The sequence below is a fragment of the Mytilus trossulus genome, chromosome 1 (genome assembly GCF_036588685.1).
Source record: "Mytilus trossulus isolate FHL-02 chromosome 1, PNRI_Mtr1.1.1.hap1, whole genome shotgun sequence".
Classification (NCBI taxonomy): domain Eukaryota; kingdom Metazoa; phylum Mollusca; class Bivalvia; order Mytilida; family Mytilidae; genus Mytilus; species Mytilus trossulus.
The window spans coordinates 63,414,023-63,433,008 of record NC_086373.1 but is presented as its reverse complement, the minus strand read 5'-3'; the positions used below and the strand labels follow the sequence as shown (position 1 = coordinate 63,433,008).

Genomic DNA, 18,986 nt, shown 5'->3' with positions numbered 1-18,986 from the left:
TCAATGTCAATAACTTGTAGAGTTCAATGGTAAAGTTCTCAGACTAAAAAGGTCTACTTTTGTTTTTTACCGTATAGCATTTATTCTTTTAAAAGAGAAAGTACATGTATATGATTTGTGTGACATTTTCATGACAGAGGAATCAGACAATACAAATTGAGAATGAACTTTCTCAACAGAGTTAAACAGTAAAAGTTCTCAAAAGGACTAGAAAGGCCTACTTTCATTTTTTACTGTATTGCATTTATTTCTTTTAAAGACAAAGTATATGATTTGTGAAATGTTCATGACAGAGGACTATACAAATCGAGAATAAACTGTTCTTAACATGGTAACAGCTGTCGAATACAAGATCAATGTTATTCCACACTATACATATGTCTGATATCCTCATCTGTCTGCATAAGTGTATTAATGATAATAATGAACTCAGTTTTATAAAAAAAAGTCGTGACAAGTACTGTCGTCTATATTTCCTTACTGTCTACAGAAAAAAAACATAGTCATGACAAGGAGTTGTATAAACATATCTTTGAACAAAAGATTCAACACACAGAAAAAATGGTGAAACTTTATTTCCACTAAAACACAAGGCAGACAGAAAAAAAACACAACTGTAAACAAACAATTCAAGAGGCTGTCAAAATGACAGCGAACCAGGTTTTTACAACATTTATTAGTGTCTTGATTAATGAGTGCAATTAAGTGCAAAAGTGAAAATCCTCATTATTGTACTTTACCACAAATTTTGTCATCAGTAACTACATCTCAAACTTTCAATAGCATTGGTACAAAAATTCTTGACTTATTACACAGAAAAACTAAAATCTTCTTTTCCAATCAATCAAGGACCATAACTCCTAAATGACCACAGTGAAAATAGTCTGACATATTGAACCATGATTTTATCATCAGAAACAACATATCAAAGTTTGAAAACATTGGTTGATCCATTTACAATCTATTGCACCAAAACAACATAAGCTGCCTGTATATTAACCAGTCTGCTTTACAACCGCTCTTGTCAGAAAACCTGGTCAACAAAGATTATATACATGTATAGAAAAGTCATTTAGCTCTATTGAAATACTAATACATCAAGTTCTGAGAGTATATTAAAATTTGAAATGTAGCTGTATAGTTCCAATATATGTCACATGAACAGGACACAAGATTAAGGAGGAAGGAATGAAAATTGTAGAGACATATCATGAGCCAAAGTGTATATAGCAATTGTTTCCCTCCAGCAACAAAGAATGGATACCAATGAAAATAAATAAATCCACAGTATTCCAAAATTGGTATCTTGGTCTAAAATCTGTCAGTACGGATTTGACTCCGATTCTGACTGAGCATAATCCTTTTTTGAGAATTGGATCCAGATGTCAATTATCCACCCCTTGCATTTTTTCATATAATTCCTCCTCAGGACTTGATATCTGCAGATTTTTGTTCTGCATATCTGTTGTCAGTGTTGTGTAACTACACAAAACGTGTTGCTGTATAGTCCTAATATTTGAGCAATTATAATTATTAAAAGCAGTATAAAGAAACTAGATGCATATGAACCAAATGAAAACCTCTTGTCCTATGTAAACCCCATTTTATTAGGAGCTGTCCAATAGCATAAGATGTGTAGTTTCTAAATGAAAAGTCTCAAGTCCTTTGTGAAAAAATAATGACAATCAAGAAACAGGTCAATAAAAAGCATACACAAACATTATATAAAAGACACATATTCATTCATGAGTACTACAAATATAATACAACTGGACTGAGCTGGTATAAAAAACAAAACAAGAAGCTGTCAAAATGACAAACAATTAAGAGCAATAATTCATGAATGAAATAATCTTGACTACCTGATTTAGTTAGAAGAAACAACATACTACAAATTGAAAAAGATTGGAGTTATCGAACAGATTTGACATAAAGTTACATATTCAAATAAACAAGGGACCATAACTCCTGATAGAAGAAGTGAAAACTATTTTCATGGAAATACACATCCTTAGTCTACTGTCATCTCAAGTTCTCAAGTTACTACATAGAAACAGATGATGCTGCTAGACTGATGTTGTTCCCTAAATACTATAAGTTGTACCCCAAATACAATAATAACCAGACTTTTAAAAAATATGTGGACAAATTTCATGAAATTAAAAGGGCTATAAGTTTGTCAGTATTATATTGACTTATGCAGAAATGTGAATTTAATGTTTAAACTTAATATTATTTAACTACATGTACATTTTAGCTCAATATCTGCAGGCACTTACAAAAATCTAGCAAGTTTTGACATGTACAACTTTTGTGAATTTTCAAAGTAAAAAGCACCATTATTATGTCATAAAAGTTGAAAGAGTGTGCAATGAACTCTAAGAAAAAAACACATAAAAAATCACCTCTATATTATGTATTATCTGCAGACCTTATACAACTGGAGTTATATCATTTACCAAAAGAACAGAGTGATGGACATGGGTCAAAACATACTGAGTGTCCACTTTGAGGCTACAGGATACACATTTGTTTCACTAGATTTAGATAGCCAGTGTGTTCAATAAATGTTTTCAAATAAAATTTGAAGAATACACAAGTTTTTAAAAAAAGCTAATTTTTCTGCACATTTTTGTCCAAAATATAAATGTTTGAGTTTTCTGTTATCAAAATATAAGACAAAACAGGACATGATTTTTTTTTAGCAGTGACACAAATTATATCAGTTCTTACAGTAAAACCAGTTAAAAGAATTTATAATGATAGAAAATACAACCTGACAACATTTCTATTTTTTGTAACATAAATGTTATGGCATAAATTATTTTCATGATCTAAATATATCTTGGAATTCTTAGCCATTCCCTTTGTTATAATTCATATACAGTCATGTGATTTCAGATAATTCATCCTACAGTGAAACCATTTTCAGCTAACTAGGTTATTCCCGTAGAAGATAGGTAAACATTAGATCTCCAAGATCAGTATTTTTGTTTATAAGAATTACACCACTATATAGATTTAAATTTTGAAGCTTTGACATTTAAACACATACACACAATACCAGCTACTGATAATGCAGGTTTTACTATACCTACAAATAAAATCAAATACTTGGGAGGCTCACAAAGGGAGATTTCTATTCTCTGACAACAGATGATTGTTTGAGTTCTTGGCAAATAGCGATAATTATACAATCAATAAAACAAACAGTGGAGACTGCTTGCAGAAAGACTTTTTAAACATCTATATTGAAATGTATCACTTTGTTACTTAACAGAATATAAAGTTATCAACTTCCTTTTTACTGTAGCTATGATCAGGCCATCCCATTTAATACTAGTGTGTTTCCTTGATATTACGGTCACTTATACATTGTGCCAAATTTTGTGCATTTGAAATTGATACAGGTAAAAAAATAACAGTTCTTGTATTTTAACACCATGAAAGCAGCCAATTACCTTCCTACCTCCAGTAAGTTTTCATAGAGTTGAGAGCAGCAATCAAGTTGTTACATAGATACATTAAAAAAGAATGAAAAACCAAACTCAAGCTAGATTCTGCATTTTCAAATTTCATAAAAAAAGTCTTATTAACCTGTTATAATTATTACTAATTACATAACATAAAGTTTTTCAGAAATAAAATATGGAAAATTAAACTTTCAACAGCTGTTCTATTAAAGAATTCTTCTCATGAAATATCTGAATATATCTAAATAGATGCAGGTATATTTTGTGTTTCTTTTTTTTTTTTATTATATAACCATTAAAACTTGACTAACATTCCAGTAATGACCGATTTCTGTAACTTATATACCATTACAACCAATAAATTATGAAAGAGTTTTTTTATCCAATTTATGAAAAGTTTACAAACTACCCTGCTTTTTGTCCTTATCTGATATTTTTGGATTTATATAAAAACTATGAAATAAGCAAAAGGCTTAAAATCCAAAGTAGATTTTTTTTTATTGAGATTACTTCCCCTTCAACAAAAGTTGATTTAAAAACATTTGATATCAGCATCTTCACCCATCCTGAAAAAAACATTCTTTCAAAAAAAAACAATCACTTAATTTTTTTACCATTTAAATTTATACAATATCAATGATAGGTGAAATAACCTAAATGTTGACCTCATTAAATATCCAATAATCCTGAGGTCATTTCCAATACAACAGGTTTCCGCATGAATTTTAAATCACCTAAAAACCACAATGGTCCATTACCTTAACATCCCATGTAGAGCCCCAATAAAATACCCTACATCCTTACATCAATGATCTTGGCTATTGATTTTGTTGACCCAACCCATGAGTGAAAGTGACAAACAAAACTGTGTAAACATGTTTATGTTCACTCTTTGTTTTGTTCAATAAATCAATATTCTTAATAACAGGGGCCAAATGCAAAAAAGTGTGGATGTTTTCTAGTGCTAACTAGTGCATACCTGGACATATGTACTATAAGCAATGCCTGCTGGTGGTTACATTCATAAGTTTTCTGATGATGTGTCAACAATTGAATGTTTGGGCCTAGGACAAAATCCAACCAAGCATAGAAAGTGGGTCAGAAAATCTCTATTACAAAAACAAACAAAGTTCATGAAAAGTTGCGGTCCAAAGGATTGACCACCACAATTTTGGTGTTTTGCAATAGAAATAATAGTGTCAGAAGACCAGTCGATTTTCTTTAAGGAAGACCAGGAAAAAAAGAATGGTTACAAAATTGACCAACATTCTGAATAATTAACATAACACAGCAAACAAATTTAAGAAGATATTATAAATGTCTTTATAATATAATAAATCAAAGGTTGGAATACACACAGCTTCAGGAAGAAGCAATGGCAATTTTATTAGCATGTGTTTTTAATATCATCTTACACCAGCTCATCAGCATATGAAAAAGAAGCTTGGATTGATAAGAAATAGCATAAAAATAAGAGAAAGACACTGAGAGGGGATATATATATTTAAAACTCAGAAGTCCCAGAGAGACCAACAACATCTTGGTTTGAATTGACAAACAACATTCTTCAAATCACTACAAAATATATTAATGATTCAGAAACAGGTACCCAACAAAAAACCGAAGTGATCTCAGCCTGAGATTCTCAGGTAATCTGGAAGGGTTAACTTATACCGTCATTTGATCATGTTTTTCAATATGATGTAAATATGCCATCTTGGATTGACCTTTCAAATTACCATATCCCACAATGCCATCTTGGATTGACCTTTCAAATTACCATCTCCAACAATGCCATGTTGCAATAACAATCTCCCAAGTGCTACCTTAGAGTTATTATAAGTGTCAAAATATCTTAAATTTGGATCTTTTAAAATATCAGCATCTCCCATAAGGTCCAAAATTAGATTCCATCTCTGCAGGAATCCGAGTAGAAAAATGCAAATACTGACAATAACTGAGATTAAATTATCATAAACAAAAATTAAGTCCCCTGGACCAGGTTACCTTTAAAAAGGTCTAATGTGTTCATCATTTTTCAAAAATTTTGATAAAATTTAACACTTATGCAGCTTATTTCCTTGCAAGAATTCTCAAATGAAATATTTTGAACAAGTATTCTCTTTTTCTCAACTGCTTTATCAAAATAGGTACCAACTAGTGCAACAATTGCTTGCACTCTTCCCCAACCAGTTGACCTACTTTTACAAATTCCATATCAGTGTAAACAAACACTGGGTGAAGATGACATACTTTACAAATGTTATAATCACTGTCAGCAAGTTCTGTGAGGACAATCTATTTCGAACTGCTAGAAAAAAAACATAGTGTGAAGATTTAAGCGATGAAATGATATAATACCACGAAGACGTTTGCAGCTGTAAGATTAACAAAAAAAAACAACATCCAAAACTTTTCAAATGCTAGTGTTAAAGTTACCTCAAAAGTATACAGAATTTATTCATATTCTTTCTTGACTGCCTATAATATTAATTAGTGATATTTTGTGTGACCTTGTACTTGGTATTTGCCTACTTAATATATGGATACATATATGCAAATAAAGATACCATTCATACAGAGCCACCACTAAAATAAGGGGAGACTACCAGTATTACATTAATTATATGATACATGAAGTTTCATGGTCTGATGGATATGGGCAAAACTTTGGGGGATTAAGTCCAGATGGAGATTACACAACTAGTTTAAATATGACAGCAAACACACAACCAGGAAAGACTTATTTGGTTTAGTGTCAATAATCATTACATGTATCTCTACTAAAACCCAAAGATGCAAACGAGAAAGTCAAGCAGTTGCATGTAAAAGTTTAATAAAATCAAAAAAAAACTCAACTGAGTTATAAAACAAAAGTGATTGATTGATTGATTGGTGTTTTAACAAAACTTAAAGGACTATTTACATGTAGTTTTGTGCTATTCTGTAGGAAAACTGACAATCCTTTTCAATTAAGATAGGAGTCCAGAACTTGATTGAAACTTGCTACCTCAGTGTTGACATCCTAGTGGCACAGTAGTTTGACTACTTAGACCACTTGGTCTCTGAGGACCCAACATGTATATGTGTGTTAAAAAGATATATTTGTTCATAGGACACCAAGTATCTAGCAGCATGATCACTGCCAAATCATTTAGTGAAGAGGATAAAGTAGGTCACAGTGTCCTAGATTATGTCTAAATTCTAACTTTCTCAATGAAGTTTATTTTTGGTAATTAAAAATCTGATAAAAAAGCAGCACAGAAAGCTAATGTCAAACCAGAAATGGCCTCTGATATCTGAAGACTGAAAACAATCACAAAGCTAGGATTGGATACTGCAAATCATAAAGATGACAAACCAACTGTTTGGGAATCAAATTCAGCATCTATCTAAATCATGATATCATACTGCCACACAGATACGTGCAATTGAACCAGGTTAGAGAAGGTATGGCCACATCAAATTGCTACAAAAGGTGTGTGAAGTATTCCTGAACTTAGGTAAACCATCATTTAGAAAAAGAAAATGAGAAATATAGATTCTTACACTGCAACAAGTGTATTAAGATATTTTTCCACTCAAGACAGTTCAAATTTACAAAAGCTTGAGACTTGCCGAGCTCTTTAATTTATAAAATTTAACTGTCTAGAGTGGAGAAATATCGTAATACTCAAGTTATAGTGTCAGAATCTGTTTCTCTAATGCTTTTTATCGTTCTTTTTCAAAGATTTTTAGAAACTTGTGCTCTTTAAATGCGACGTCATCAAACATTGTTGCCTTTTTTTATGATGTCACAATAGGAAAATTTAGAAGAAAACAAAACATTTAGACGTCATAATCAAATTTCGACTAATCATTTGCCGAAAACAGATTTTTCACTAGTGATGGAGAAATATTTTTCTCACACCAGTGAGGAAATGTGAAAATAGTACAAAAATTAGAGAAATTAGAATATATCTGATCAGATATGCAAATGTCACCTAGATTGAGTAATGGACAACTCTCAGACAGAATGTACATAAGTTTCAAACTGTTCAACAAACAAAACACATTTTAAACATATGTTACTAGCTGAAATTTGACTAGATCTGAAAACAGGACAGGGTCAAAACTTTTGAAAGTAAGCAAGTACTTCCTGTTAGAACCTCATTAAATACACTTCTGAAACTGGTGTCCCATATACAGCCATCACCATGTTTTCCTGATAGTTGACAAGGACATAGTATAGTCTAGTCTTATTTAAATTAATTAAAGCACTGTACACAAATGATGAATCTTTACAGAAAAAACACAAAAACACCCCTGATGATCTTGAGATCTCCCAAATGCTGAAGCAGTGTCCACTAGTTCTACTACAATGAGAAAACAGTAGCAACTATAATTAAGGCAAAATACTTGTAAATATGGTTATTTTAAATGTCAAATGGACAAAAAATACCACTGATTTTCAACATCAATATTTGAAAACCTTTCCTCTTCTTACAAAACCATCCCTGATCAATAGATGCAACTGAGGTCCACAATTGGGGAGTTAAGTATGATTACATCTGCCACAAATAAAAATCATCACTATCTGACTATCAGGTTTTAGTTTATTCCATTTTTCCCCCAGTTCTTTTACATAAACATCTTTATTGTTTATTTATTTTTCAGTCAAACCATTTTCACTTATTTAAATTAAAGCAAATTAATGCCTTAGAATTATGCAATCAATAATCCTTGGAATGATAAATTTTATAAACCCTTCACGTCTCCCCTAAACACATTATGTACTGGTATACAGAATGAGGCTAACTAAAGGAAATTTTCATTCTTTTTGGTTTAAAATCTATCAAAACTGGCTAATTGAAATTAAATAGATAAATTAAAAACATTTTTGTTTGTTAGCTTAATCTGTAAGTTTTTTTTAATTACTGGCCACCCCAAGTTATTTTCTTGTTTTTAAGATTGTAAACAAAGGTAATGTTTACCATGTGTTTAGTTGTTCCGTATTTTAACTCATAAAATTGGCATGGTGTGGCCTATATCTCTTGTACATTAATTTATACACAGGTATTGTACAGAAACCTTTCCAATGGCCTACTTTCAAGAAGCATTAATCATGTTTAATTTTTAAATACATTTTCATCATCTTTTTTTCAACTCTTACATGCATTAACAATTATATTCCTAATTTTACAAAACAAAAGTTTTATTACAAAGAATTCCTGTAAGAACCCCCAGGGATTCCTCAATTCTATTGATTTATCAAGTGAGTAAAGTTTCTATTCATAGTCCAACTTCAACCTGCTGAAAATCTGTAAACATTCTATTATTCATGCATGTCTACACCAAGGCTGGGACAGGGAGAAGATCCCCAAATTTGGAGCATTAAAATCAATTAGCCTGGTTGGTGTTTACTAATATTATTTACTACATACCATTGTAGTATTGATAAATATTCAGTAAATAACAGATATTTGAATTTTACAATGGTGTCACATATAACCAGTGAAGCATAGCATAGCAAATCTTTTTATCACCTTGTTCGACCCTTACCTTTAAAAAGATTTTTATCATGTATCTAGCCTTCTGTGACAAACAGCTCAGATCATGGAAAATTATTTAGAAATTCCAATAATTAAATGATTTTAAATAATCTATATGGTCCATTTTACTTTTAAAATTAGGGGGAAACTGCAAAATCAATTTTGAAATCAAGTATTTAATATTGAAGTCAACTTCTGGTCAGTTGTGACTGGTCAATGTGGCAAATTTGAAGTGGTCTATAAATGTTGTATATTGGGAAAAAAAATCTTAAGCAAATAGGAAAATAAATATTTTGAGAATTAATCTATGATCACTAATTTGGAAAATACACTGAAAGCTTTTTAAATTCTGGTACATTTATGCTATATTTCACTGTGGTGTATTGAGAACTTCAGATTTCACATCTCTCTTCTTTCAACACAGGAAGGGACAAATTAACCTAACTGTGATAACAACAATTCTTATATTTTAAAGACCCATTAAGACTCCTTAAAATACAGAATGTGGCTAGCAGTTTTGTACCAACATCCAAGAGTTATTCTGGTTTAAACAGAAGTGATTGACCATAATAAAGCTTCACATTGACTTTCACTTTATGAAGATGCTTTTAAATTTCTTTTGTTTGATTGAGCTGGTTCATCAAAGATATCAAACATTTCGAGTTTCCGTTAAGCTGAGCAGTAGTACACTGCATACAAGTAGTAAATGTGAAACAAAATATGTTCTATTGAAATAAAACTAATCTATTGTACTTACGTGTGCCATGCCATTGACACCATACCCTGAATTTACAAAACCCTGAAAAATACAGACAAACGTTTTAGTTACATTAATTGATTGATTGTCGGTTATTTAACATCCGATTTAGTTATATAAGTAACAAAAAAAATTTGTGAATTCCAATATATCATTCTTAAAGAGCCATCACATTTAAATATAAATAGTGAATGTGTCCATGGGACACAGGTGATGGCCATGCTGGCTTCTCATATAAAGTTATAAAGGGACATAACTGAGTCAAAAGAACAGTAAAAGTAACACCATCCAAAACTTGATCTGAGATATGTGGTAATAAGCATTGTGTTAAAGTTTCATAACTTTTGGTTGTGCATATGTTAAAGGCACAGAAACCAGATGTACATACGAACAGACAGATTTACAGAGGAACAAGGGTAACACTTAAAAGACACCTCCGCTGCAGCAAGGGCATAAAAGATTTCACAACAAATATACAGTTCTATGACTTATTTGTGTGCACTGTTCTCTTTCAGTGTGAAATCTGTTCTGTCTTATTTAGCAAGTCTATTATATGAACAAAATATTGTGTGTGCTTATTAAGTAAAATGACCCTTTACTTTGGAACAAATAGTTTGTCATCTTTATAGCCATATGCATATAGATTCAGTTATCATAGGGTGTCTACACTTAATATTTCCTTCATAATATGCATGCTTCTATGTATGGGGCATCCGTCCCTAAGCACAATTTAGGGATTTATCAGAGCTACAGCTGATGTTTGTTAATCTGACATATATATTTCATTAAAGCAAGATAGAAACTTTGGCAAACAGGCACTCACAATGTTGAAGCAGAAAAGGTACAGAGAACAAAGCTCACAAAATGATACCCCAATCCCTTCTATGCATTTTATTATTTATACAAAATAATCAAAGATATTGTATTCAAGGAAATCAAAATTTTACAGCTGTAATACTTTGTATATTTGGACAAGTTGGTGACCTTGACCTGTCAGACATTACAACCTTATTTGTGACTTAATCCATTGGTGGGCAACACTAATACAAAATATCATTTAAAGGTATTTTATAGTTCTGAGGCAGACTGGAATTTGTTTATTTGAAATGATGTTATTGACCTTGCAAACATTCCTTCCTCATTACATCATCTTGCTTATAGCCCTTGTTGCTTGTAAAAATTATTTCATATTATATCCCAGATATCATTTAACATTTTCAAAACAGTCTAAATAACAGTGGTCAAAAGTTATACACAAACAAATTTTGGATAGGTTTGTGACCTGGTATACCCTTCAATAGTAGGTATTTCATATTTGACTTAAATGGTGCAAAAAATATTGTTGAAATATTCCTCAATTCAGTATATCATTCCAAATTTAAGAAAAAGCAAATTCTATTTTTTTCATATAGATGTATTTGGTGTGAATTTCTTCTTATTGAGTGGGAAAAACATACCACACACCCCCCCTTTTTGTCAGTCCAAAACAAAGCCAAATATTCCAATACAAAATATGCATTACTTACTTAGAATATAATTTGTTTAATGAAAGAACAGGCAAATTATCTAACATTCTCCTTTCTATTTAACTTTATTTTGTCAACATGTAGATTCACCACACATGCTTTCTTCTGTTGTAATTATAGAACTCGCAGAAATCGACTAATAAAACATTTAAGTTTAAAATCTAACAATGAAGTCAGCGAGCAATCAGTTAAAAACAAATATTTAAAAGTAGAACAGTTCTCCGATACACATCCTGTATTATATAATACCAAATCTTCTTTGTGTACATACATGTACTAATTCGTGTGCCAACAACAGTGTGATAAGTTTGGGGAAGAAAACAGTTACAGTTAGGACCCTTACACCTTGTTTAGAGAGATGTCACATTCAAATCAATAAACACTACACACAATACCAGTGTGTATAGATTTAAAGCTCAGATATTGATTTTTAGCTTTAGAATATGTGTTACCATCTTTTTTAAACATCAAGGAATAATAACTATCAACAAAGCATGAAATATCATTAAATAATTATTGTTACTTTGTGTAGGTAAAGTTGAGGCTGTACCTCGTGTACCTACATAACAAAGGGGTACAATCCATATATCCACAAATTAGTCTTTAAGTGACTTAATATGTACTTAAATAGTGAAAAGTCCTTTCTAGAATTTTCTCGGACAGGTGTCCTGGTAATCTTTCTGTGTCATTCTTTGTTCTCAAACAATGGAATATATATTTTAGAAATTGCTTGTTGCATTTTTTCAAGTTTATTGGGTGTCCTTTAAGTTTAAATATTAGAAAGCATCAACCCTTAAACAAAACCATTCCCCATTCAAAAAAATATAAGAGTATGCAGGCATTCATCTTGTTGGAGTAGTTCAAATAGAATGCCTTTTCATTCACTTTATTTATTTTCTAAGTCTTTCTTGACTTAAAGACAAATAGTAGGGCTGCACTTTATTTATTTTAAGTCTCTCTTGACTAAAGACAAATTGTAGGGCTCTAATAAATAAATATGGAACCCTAATTTAGTCACATGTTGAAACCTTTCTTCTGACAACATACTGACAGAAGTTCAAAGGCATTGGTTCCTTAAATTTTTTTCTGGACCTACCATTGTTGAAATATGATTTGATTCAGTTTTGAGAAACAGATCACAAGTTTAAAGCTTGAGTATCAGTCGCCCAATTGCCAGGTAATTTTGAAGGTCTTAATGTTTATTGGGATGGCCACTTTCAAACCCTGAAAATCATTTTTAGGAATGTGCATAGCAAAAAGTCCCTTTAAACAATTTATTTCAAAATTTGTTCATAATATTTTTCCAATAAACCTTTATGTTTAGTAACCATGGAAACAATATGTGACGGTGACTGTGGTCAATTATCATTACTTTCAAGCAGAAATAAAATGTTTCATTTTCCAAATAGTTCTGTATCACTTGCTAAATTTGTCATAGATTAAGCGCTGCAGTTATTTATTTACCAGTTGATATTACCTTAGAACTAAATGTAGCTTTCAGTTACTGTGACTACTTTGTGTTTTGGTCTTTACCTTACAGATCTGCTAAATAAAGCTCTCAAAAATCTATTGATTTTTACAGTTTGTTCTTATATTTTACTGTTGCACCACTGTCCTAGGAAGGGGACTGGGGTCTAGACCTGTAATTTAGTTGGTGGCTCATTGCTGTCTTACCAATTTGTTATTTTTTGTTTATAGAAATAGTTATTCTCTTTTGATTAGTTTCACATTTTGTCATGTTAAGGCTTTTTAAACTTCAATATACTGTATGGGTGCTGCTCATTGTTGAAGGCTGAACGGTAACCTTTGTTAACATCCTCATCCTTTAATCTATAGTGGATACTTTATTGGCAATCATACCACATTTCCTTATTTTTTTATAAATAAATTATACTGCATTATATATGATGTTAAGTTCTGTTTAAATGCAGTTTATTTACAGAGAAAACTTTTGGTTATGAGCATACCTGTGGATTATTCTAAAAATAGCAAAGACTTAATTTCATGATTCTAAAAGATGCTTATACAAATAATTATTTTACAGAACTCTGATCACTTATAGCTGCTATGACCTTGATCTTATACATATACATGTATATACTTAGTTATCTCAAAATCAATAGAGGTTCTCCTCCTTTAATGGGGAATTATCCTTAAATTTTGTAATAGATTATGTAAAGTTATAAATATTATTTATTAATGCATGATTCATCAGACTTTATTTGGAATTTCAAAATTGTAATGTCAAGACTATGATTGAACTATTTGAGATCAGTATACTCCACTTGGGCAGTCTGCACAGTAAGACACTAGTCATATGCCCCAGACTAGTCAAATTTCATTTGGACTAGTAAATTAAAAAAACAAACTTTGTTTGGACCAATAAGAAAAATGTCAGAACATTGTTTTCAGACTAGTAGTTGAAAAAGTTTTAGTGCAGACTGCTTGGGCCCAGACTCCCATACTTTAAAGCTTTTCTCCTTTCACAAGCCAATTTTGACATCAAATTACTGTAACCTAAGTTTGTACAAATCATTATTTTAAAACAATATTACAAAACTTAAATTCAAATCAAGTGTAATAGAAATAAGTTTCAATGTAGAACATGTGTAATAATCAACTTTTGCTTATATTACAACTGATACCATTTTATATGGTCTTCATCTATAATCTCAGAAGGTTTTGGGCCTTTTTGGCACATAATTATTTTTTCTCATATTTAGCATACTACATGTATCCAATATGTCCTTTTTTCCCAATGTAACACAGTATTTGTTCCTTAATAATTCAACTCATGAATGTACATTTAATCATCATGTGCAATTCAAGGATTTGAAAAAAGTCCCCTCTAGCAAAAGAATGTTTGGAGTGGGACTTCTAAAAAGTCTTAGCATTAGCCTTAAATGAAGCACCAAAAGGATACCTATTAGCCCCAGGGTCCTCCCTCTAAATCTCATTCTGAATACACTCTAAATTTATGTCACTACGAACAATGTCTTGTGCAGATTTTACCATTTCTTCCAAATAAGGCAGCTAAAGTAAACTTTTTACATGTACACTTCTATCCTTTAAAGGATTATATTTAAAAGGAGTCACTTACAATGTACTCAAATTATTGATTTAATTTTACTCTTAACTTATAAAAAAACAGCATTACAATGTTGCAGATTTAGCTGTGAGTTTTCAACTAATCATTAGTTGAGTTTAATCTATTAATGTTACAGTGACTTGACTGTTAGTGTTGCTCTCCACCAATAATTATTGCAACTCATTCAAAATTTTGACCAAATTGCAATATGTTTTATCAAACCAAATTGTTCAACTAATCAGAATATTGAACAAATTGTTCAGTCAAAATGTGAAAGTGCAAATACTTTTAGAAAGAAAAACTATATGAAAGCTTAGTTTGGACAATTGAATAGCAATTCAAAATAAACATAGAAATGACTATAATATAACTATACAAACTGATAAACTTATTTTGTCGCAACATCATTAAAGTGGAGTCAAAGTCTTACAGGATTGTAAGTATGTTTTATTTTATCACCTTGCACTTTCATGACTTGGCTGTGGTTTTCTACAGCAGTTGGTTCAAATTTCTGACCAGTTGAACAATTTGATTTTATAAAACAAATTGCAATTTGGTCAAAATTTTGAATGAGTTGCAATTAGTGGAGGGCAACACTAACAGTCAAGTCACTGTAATGCAATTCAGATTTTGGAGTTTGAAGGGCCACCTTGCGATCTTTAAAATGTTCAAAATCAACTATTTCAAATTTGCTTAAAAGTGACCTGATGATATGAGTTCATTTTAAAAGTGATCTAGTGACTTAAGAGGGTAGGTAGGTACCTTATAACTAGGCACCAGTTAGGGGGTTACAAAAATAATTATCTCAAACTGCATATATCCATTAAATTTACTGATCAGTTTTATTTTGAAGCAAACTAAATTTAATTTTCAATCTGTATTGTGGACACATTCTAACAACTTGGAATTATAGTACTCTCCATCCTTTGCTCAATCTGTAGTGTCCAACATGTCCCTAATTCCAGTGTGGATGAATCAAACTTTACATCTTAGCTGTTTTGTAAATTACTTTAATCAAGGTTACATGCAACAAGATTGATGAATACTGACTGATTCATTTCTCTGTTTTTTCCCAGTCTACAACTTTTTCTTCAAATCTTAGTGCGTGACTGTAATACATATGTTTCCTAAAAAATCACTTAAATATGTAGGGTGTCACTACCATTTTTTCGTAACAAACAATTTTTTTTCAAGAATTGTTTTAATCAAATTGGTAATATAAAACTTTGTCCTGTTACATGTACCAAGATACTTATAAAATGACCTTAAGACAAGGTCATGAGACATCCTTTTGTCATTGACAACATTTATTTGACATTCAACCATTATCAAAAGTTAGGGATTCAACATCTGGAACCTTAGCAGGGATTGTCTTCAATTATCTCCGTATATTTTTGTTGTCCAACATACAGGGAATTGAGTTTTGAAGCTTTGAAAATAGTGGCAGATCCAGAAATTTCCAAAAGAGGGGGCCCACTGACTTTCTTAGAGAGGGAACGCCCCAGTTATTCCCTATATGAACAACCAAATTTTTCCCACAAAAGGGGGGCCAGGGCCTCGTGAAAACCCCTCTCAATCCATCTCTATAAAACTTTGTTTCCAACTTTTCTAGACTGGTGCATATAAGGCTTGGCATATTGTAATGATAATTTTCAATGTATTCAGACTTTATGTTGACTTATTAATGTCTTGTGGGTTCCTGTTTCACTGATGTATACACCAAATCTATTTTTGTCCATATGAAATCACAATAGACAAATGATCAGGATCCCAACAAGATCCTTTGCAAGTCTGCACTGAGAGCCTCTAGTCTGATTCTCCAGACAAGTATGAATTTTATTCAGCCTAGAAAGCATTTGATAAACTTTGTTTAGACACATAAGAAAGGTAGGAATAGTGTTCTCCCAACTAGCAGTTGGAAAGATTCTGGTGCAAGAGGCACAAATTTCGTAATACATAAATCACAGAGTACCATCACATAGCAGCCTTCCATCAAGGAGAGAATAATCTGATGTGTAATTCATAGATGAGCAAAATAGGACAGCACACCATAGGCCCCTGGTTATAAATACTTACATAATCATGAAATGCTTTGGCTTCACTAGAATGATCACATGTGTCCCTTCGTTCTGGAGCTGCACAATATAAATCCCAAAATACACTGAAATAGAAATGACAATATATCATTTTAAACAAGTTTCAGATTGGTATTGGTATTCGTATCACATATATAACCAATAAAAAATTTATAAATTGTACTTGGATGCTGATCTTTAGGAGCAAGATTTGTCAACACTTCCTAACATGTAAATACATTTTCATTAGCAATATACATTGTATCTGTACTCCAAGTTCCTTATTTCCATAAATAACATCATTGCACCTACAAGTTTTTTTTTCATACTGCAAAACCAATTGATGCATATTTAAAATACAACAAGGGCATTCTTAATCTTCATGCAGGTTGAGAACTTTGAAGTCATTTTTGAAGATCTTTCAGCAACTTTTATGATGAAGAACAAAAATTATGATTATGATTATAATTTATTGAATATTCCTTGGCATTTTACAGGAGTATTGACCTGTGTGCCTTAGTCCAAACATGCACATAAACATGTGATCCAAATGTGTATATATTTGTATATAGTGTTAATAACACACTTTCTTCTAGAATAACCTTCATCAGGCACACGCAAAACTAAAAGTTCAGTAAATTAAAAAATGTGCTTGAAAACATAAAAACTAAAATAGATGAAGTCGTAAGGTCAAAAGGTCAAGGAAGAAGCAACAAAAAAGTTATCACAATTACATTCTTTTTATCTTGGATTTTCAGTAAAAGTATTGAAATATAGAGTAAACAATATAATAACTTGTTCAACATTATGGACTGTTTTGTGAAGAAAGACGAAAATTTGTCATTTTTAAATACACAAGAAAATCCTCCAGCTAGTTGATTTCTAAATATGTTTACTTAGAGAAGAATTATTTTGTCTTTGTGATGACCCATATAGCATACCATTACTGTCATGACTTAGATTTGGCCTTGACAGTAATAGCTGTTGTTTGTTAAGTAACAATGCTTATGGAGCTGGCTTTTTTTAATGACTCATAGAATTATCCAGTGAAAAATAAGGCAGTTTTCACTGTAACTAAGTTTAGGACAGTGTCAGGTTTTACTGCTACGCAAAACCATTGACTATTGCAGATATGCAGGTGTACAAGATTCTGGTTGGTTGACTGAGGAAAACTATAGCAGCTCGAAAATCAATACTATCACAAAATCAATATGTCTTCTTTAACCATCAGTTTCTATGGAAAGCCCTGCAGGCCATAACCACTCAGCCATGTCCCTCATACATAATATATACAAAGTTAAAATTTCAATTCTTCAAACTTTCATAAACCAGACAATGATGTTATGTCCTTGGGGTTAAATATGAAGTGGGACGGTCACTATAGAAGACCTACATTCCTGGACAAAGACTTGAGCCAATTGTGAAAACTTCTACACATGTCTAAAACTCAGAATGAAATTTATGACGCAAACATATTTTTACAAGTAGTTCATTTCATTTGCATCTGAAATACATGTGCAATTTACCTATATACATGTATGTATTAATCTATGAAGACTATACATTGAATCTACAGATTATTAGAAACACAAATTATTATAGTAACTGAAATGTGTATTCTCTGAAAAATACACTTCAGCCAGATGGTCTAGGTAATGGACAACCAAACTCAGCCGGAAAAAAACCCATAAATATCCAATTAAAAATCAGAATCAAGATTTCTTCACAAAAAGATGTTTTCCAGTGTAAATTTATTACCTGATAAATATGCCACCTTTTTGCAAGCACATAATTTGACAACTTTAAAACTAAAACAAAATCCCCAAAATGTGTACATAAATCATGTTTGTTACATCTGTAACTCTTGTGTAATATACATTTTTACATGTTTTAAATTGATTTTTTTTCTGAATCTGGATGTCAGAAAGGTTCTAAAAGGAATGTTTATCTATTAAAAATATCTTGTTTAAAAAGAAAGTGAAGATTTTAAAAAATTTGGGGTATTTATTCAAAATTCTTATCAAAGATCAAAATCCAGTAAAATATATACCTATGCATTGTCTTTTAGTTTTAGGAAAAAATAAATTCAAAGTGGTATCTGTAGGCGACTATAATTAAATGACTCTAGAATGGTCAAATTTAAACCATGAAAATTCAAACTTGGTCTGTCTTTTGTAGTGCATGTAAAGTAAGCATTGTGTATAAGTTTCGTTTCATTTGGTTGAGGCAAACTAAAGTCAACTTTGGGATGTACAGATGGACAAGGGTGAAACTTAATTATCTCCTCTAAGGTGGGGGCATAATAATTTTCACAAACTTTGACATGAAATGCTTGCAAAATTGTAATGAATTGTCTTAGGCTGCAATGCCCAACAGAACTCATTTCAATTTCATAAGTTAGGTACTGTAAACCAACTAATTTTTGCAAATACTTTTTTTCACGTTTTTTTCTTTCTAGTCTACTTTGCAGCGATCTATTATCGCAATTTTCAAATTTACTTGATGTATTTTAATGAGGAAAGACATGTATGAATTT

The 18,986-nt window shown here is 31.3% G+C and overlaps 1 protein-coding gene across 14 annotated transcripts in view; it reads right to left on the bottom strand.

The window, feature by feature from the left end:
- Positions 1-18,986, bottom strand: part of LOC134681724 (single-stranded DNA-binding protein 3-like) — a 77,895-nt gene that overhangs the window by 51,579 nt on the left and 7,330 nt on the right. For all 14 annotated transcript variants that reach the window (XM_063541364.1, XM_063541444.1, XM_063541439.1 and 11 more), the window contains exons 5-6: positions 16,452-16,536; positions 9,762-9,803 (exon numbers count right to left, since the gene is read on the bottom strand). In XM_063541364.1, coding sequence (XP_063397434.1) covers positions 9,762-9,803; positions 16,452-16,536 — 127 coding nt within the window. The remainder of the gene's footprint in view (positions 1-9,761; positions 9,804-16,451; positions 16,537-18,986) is intronic.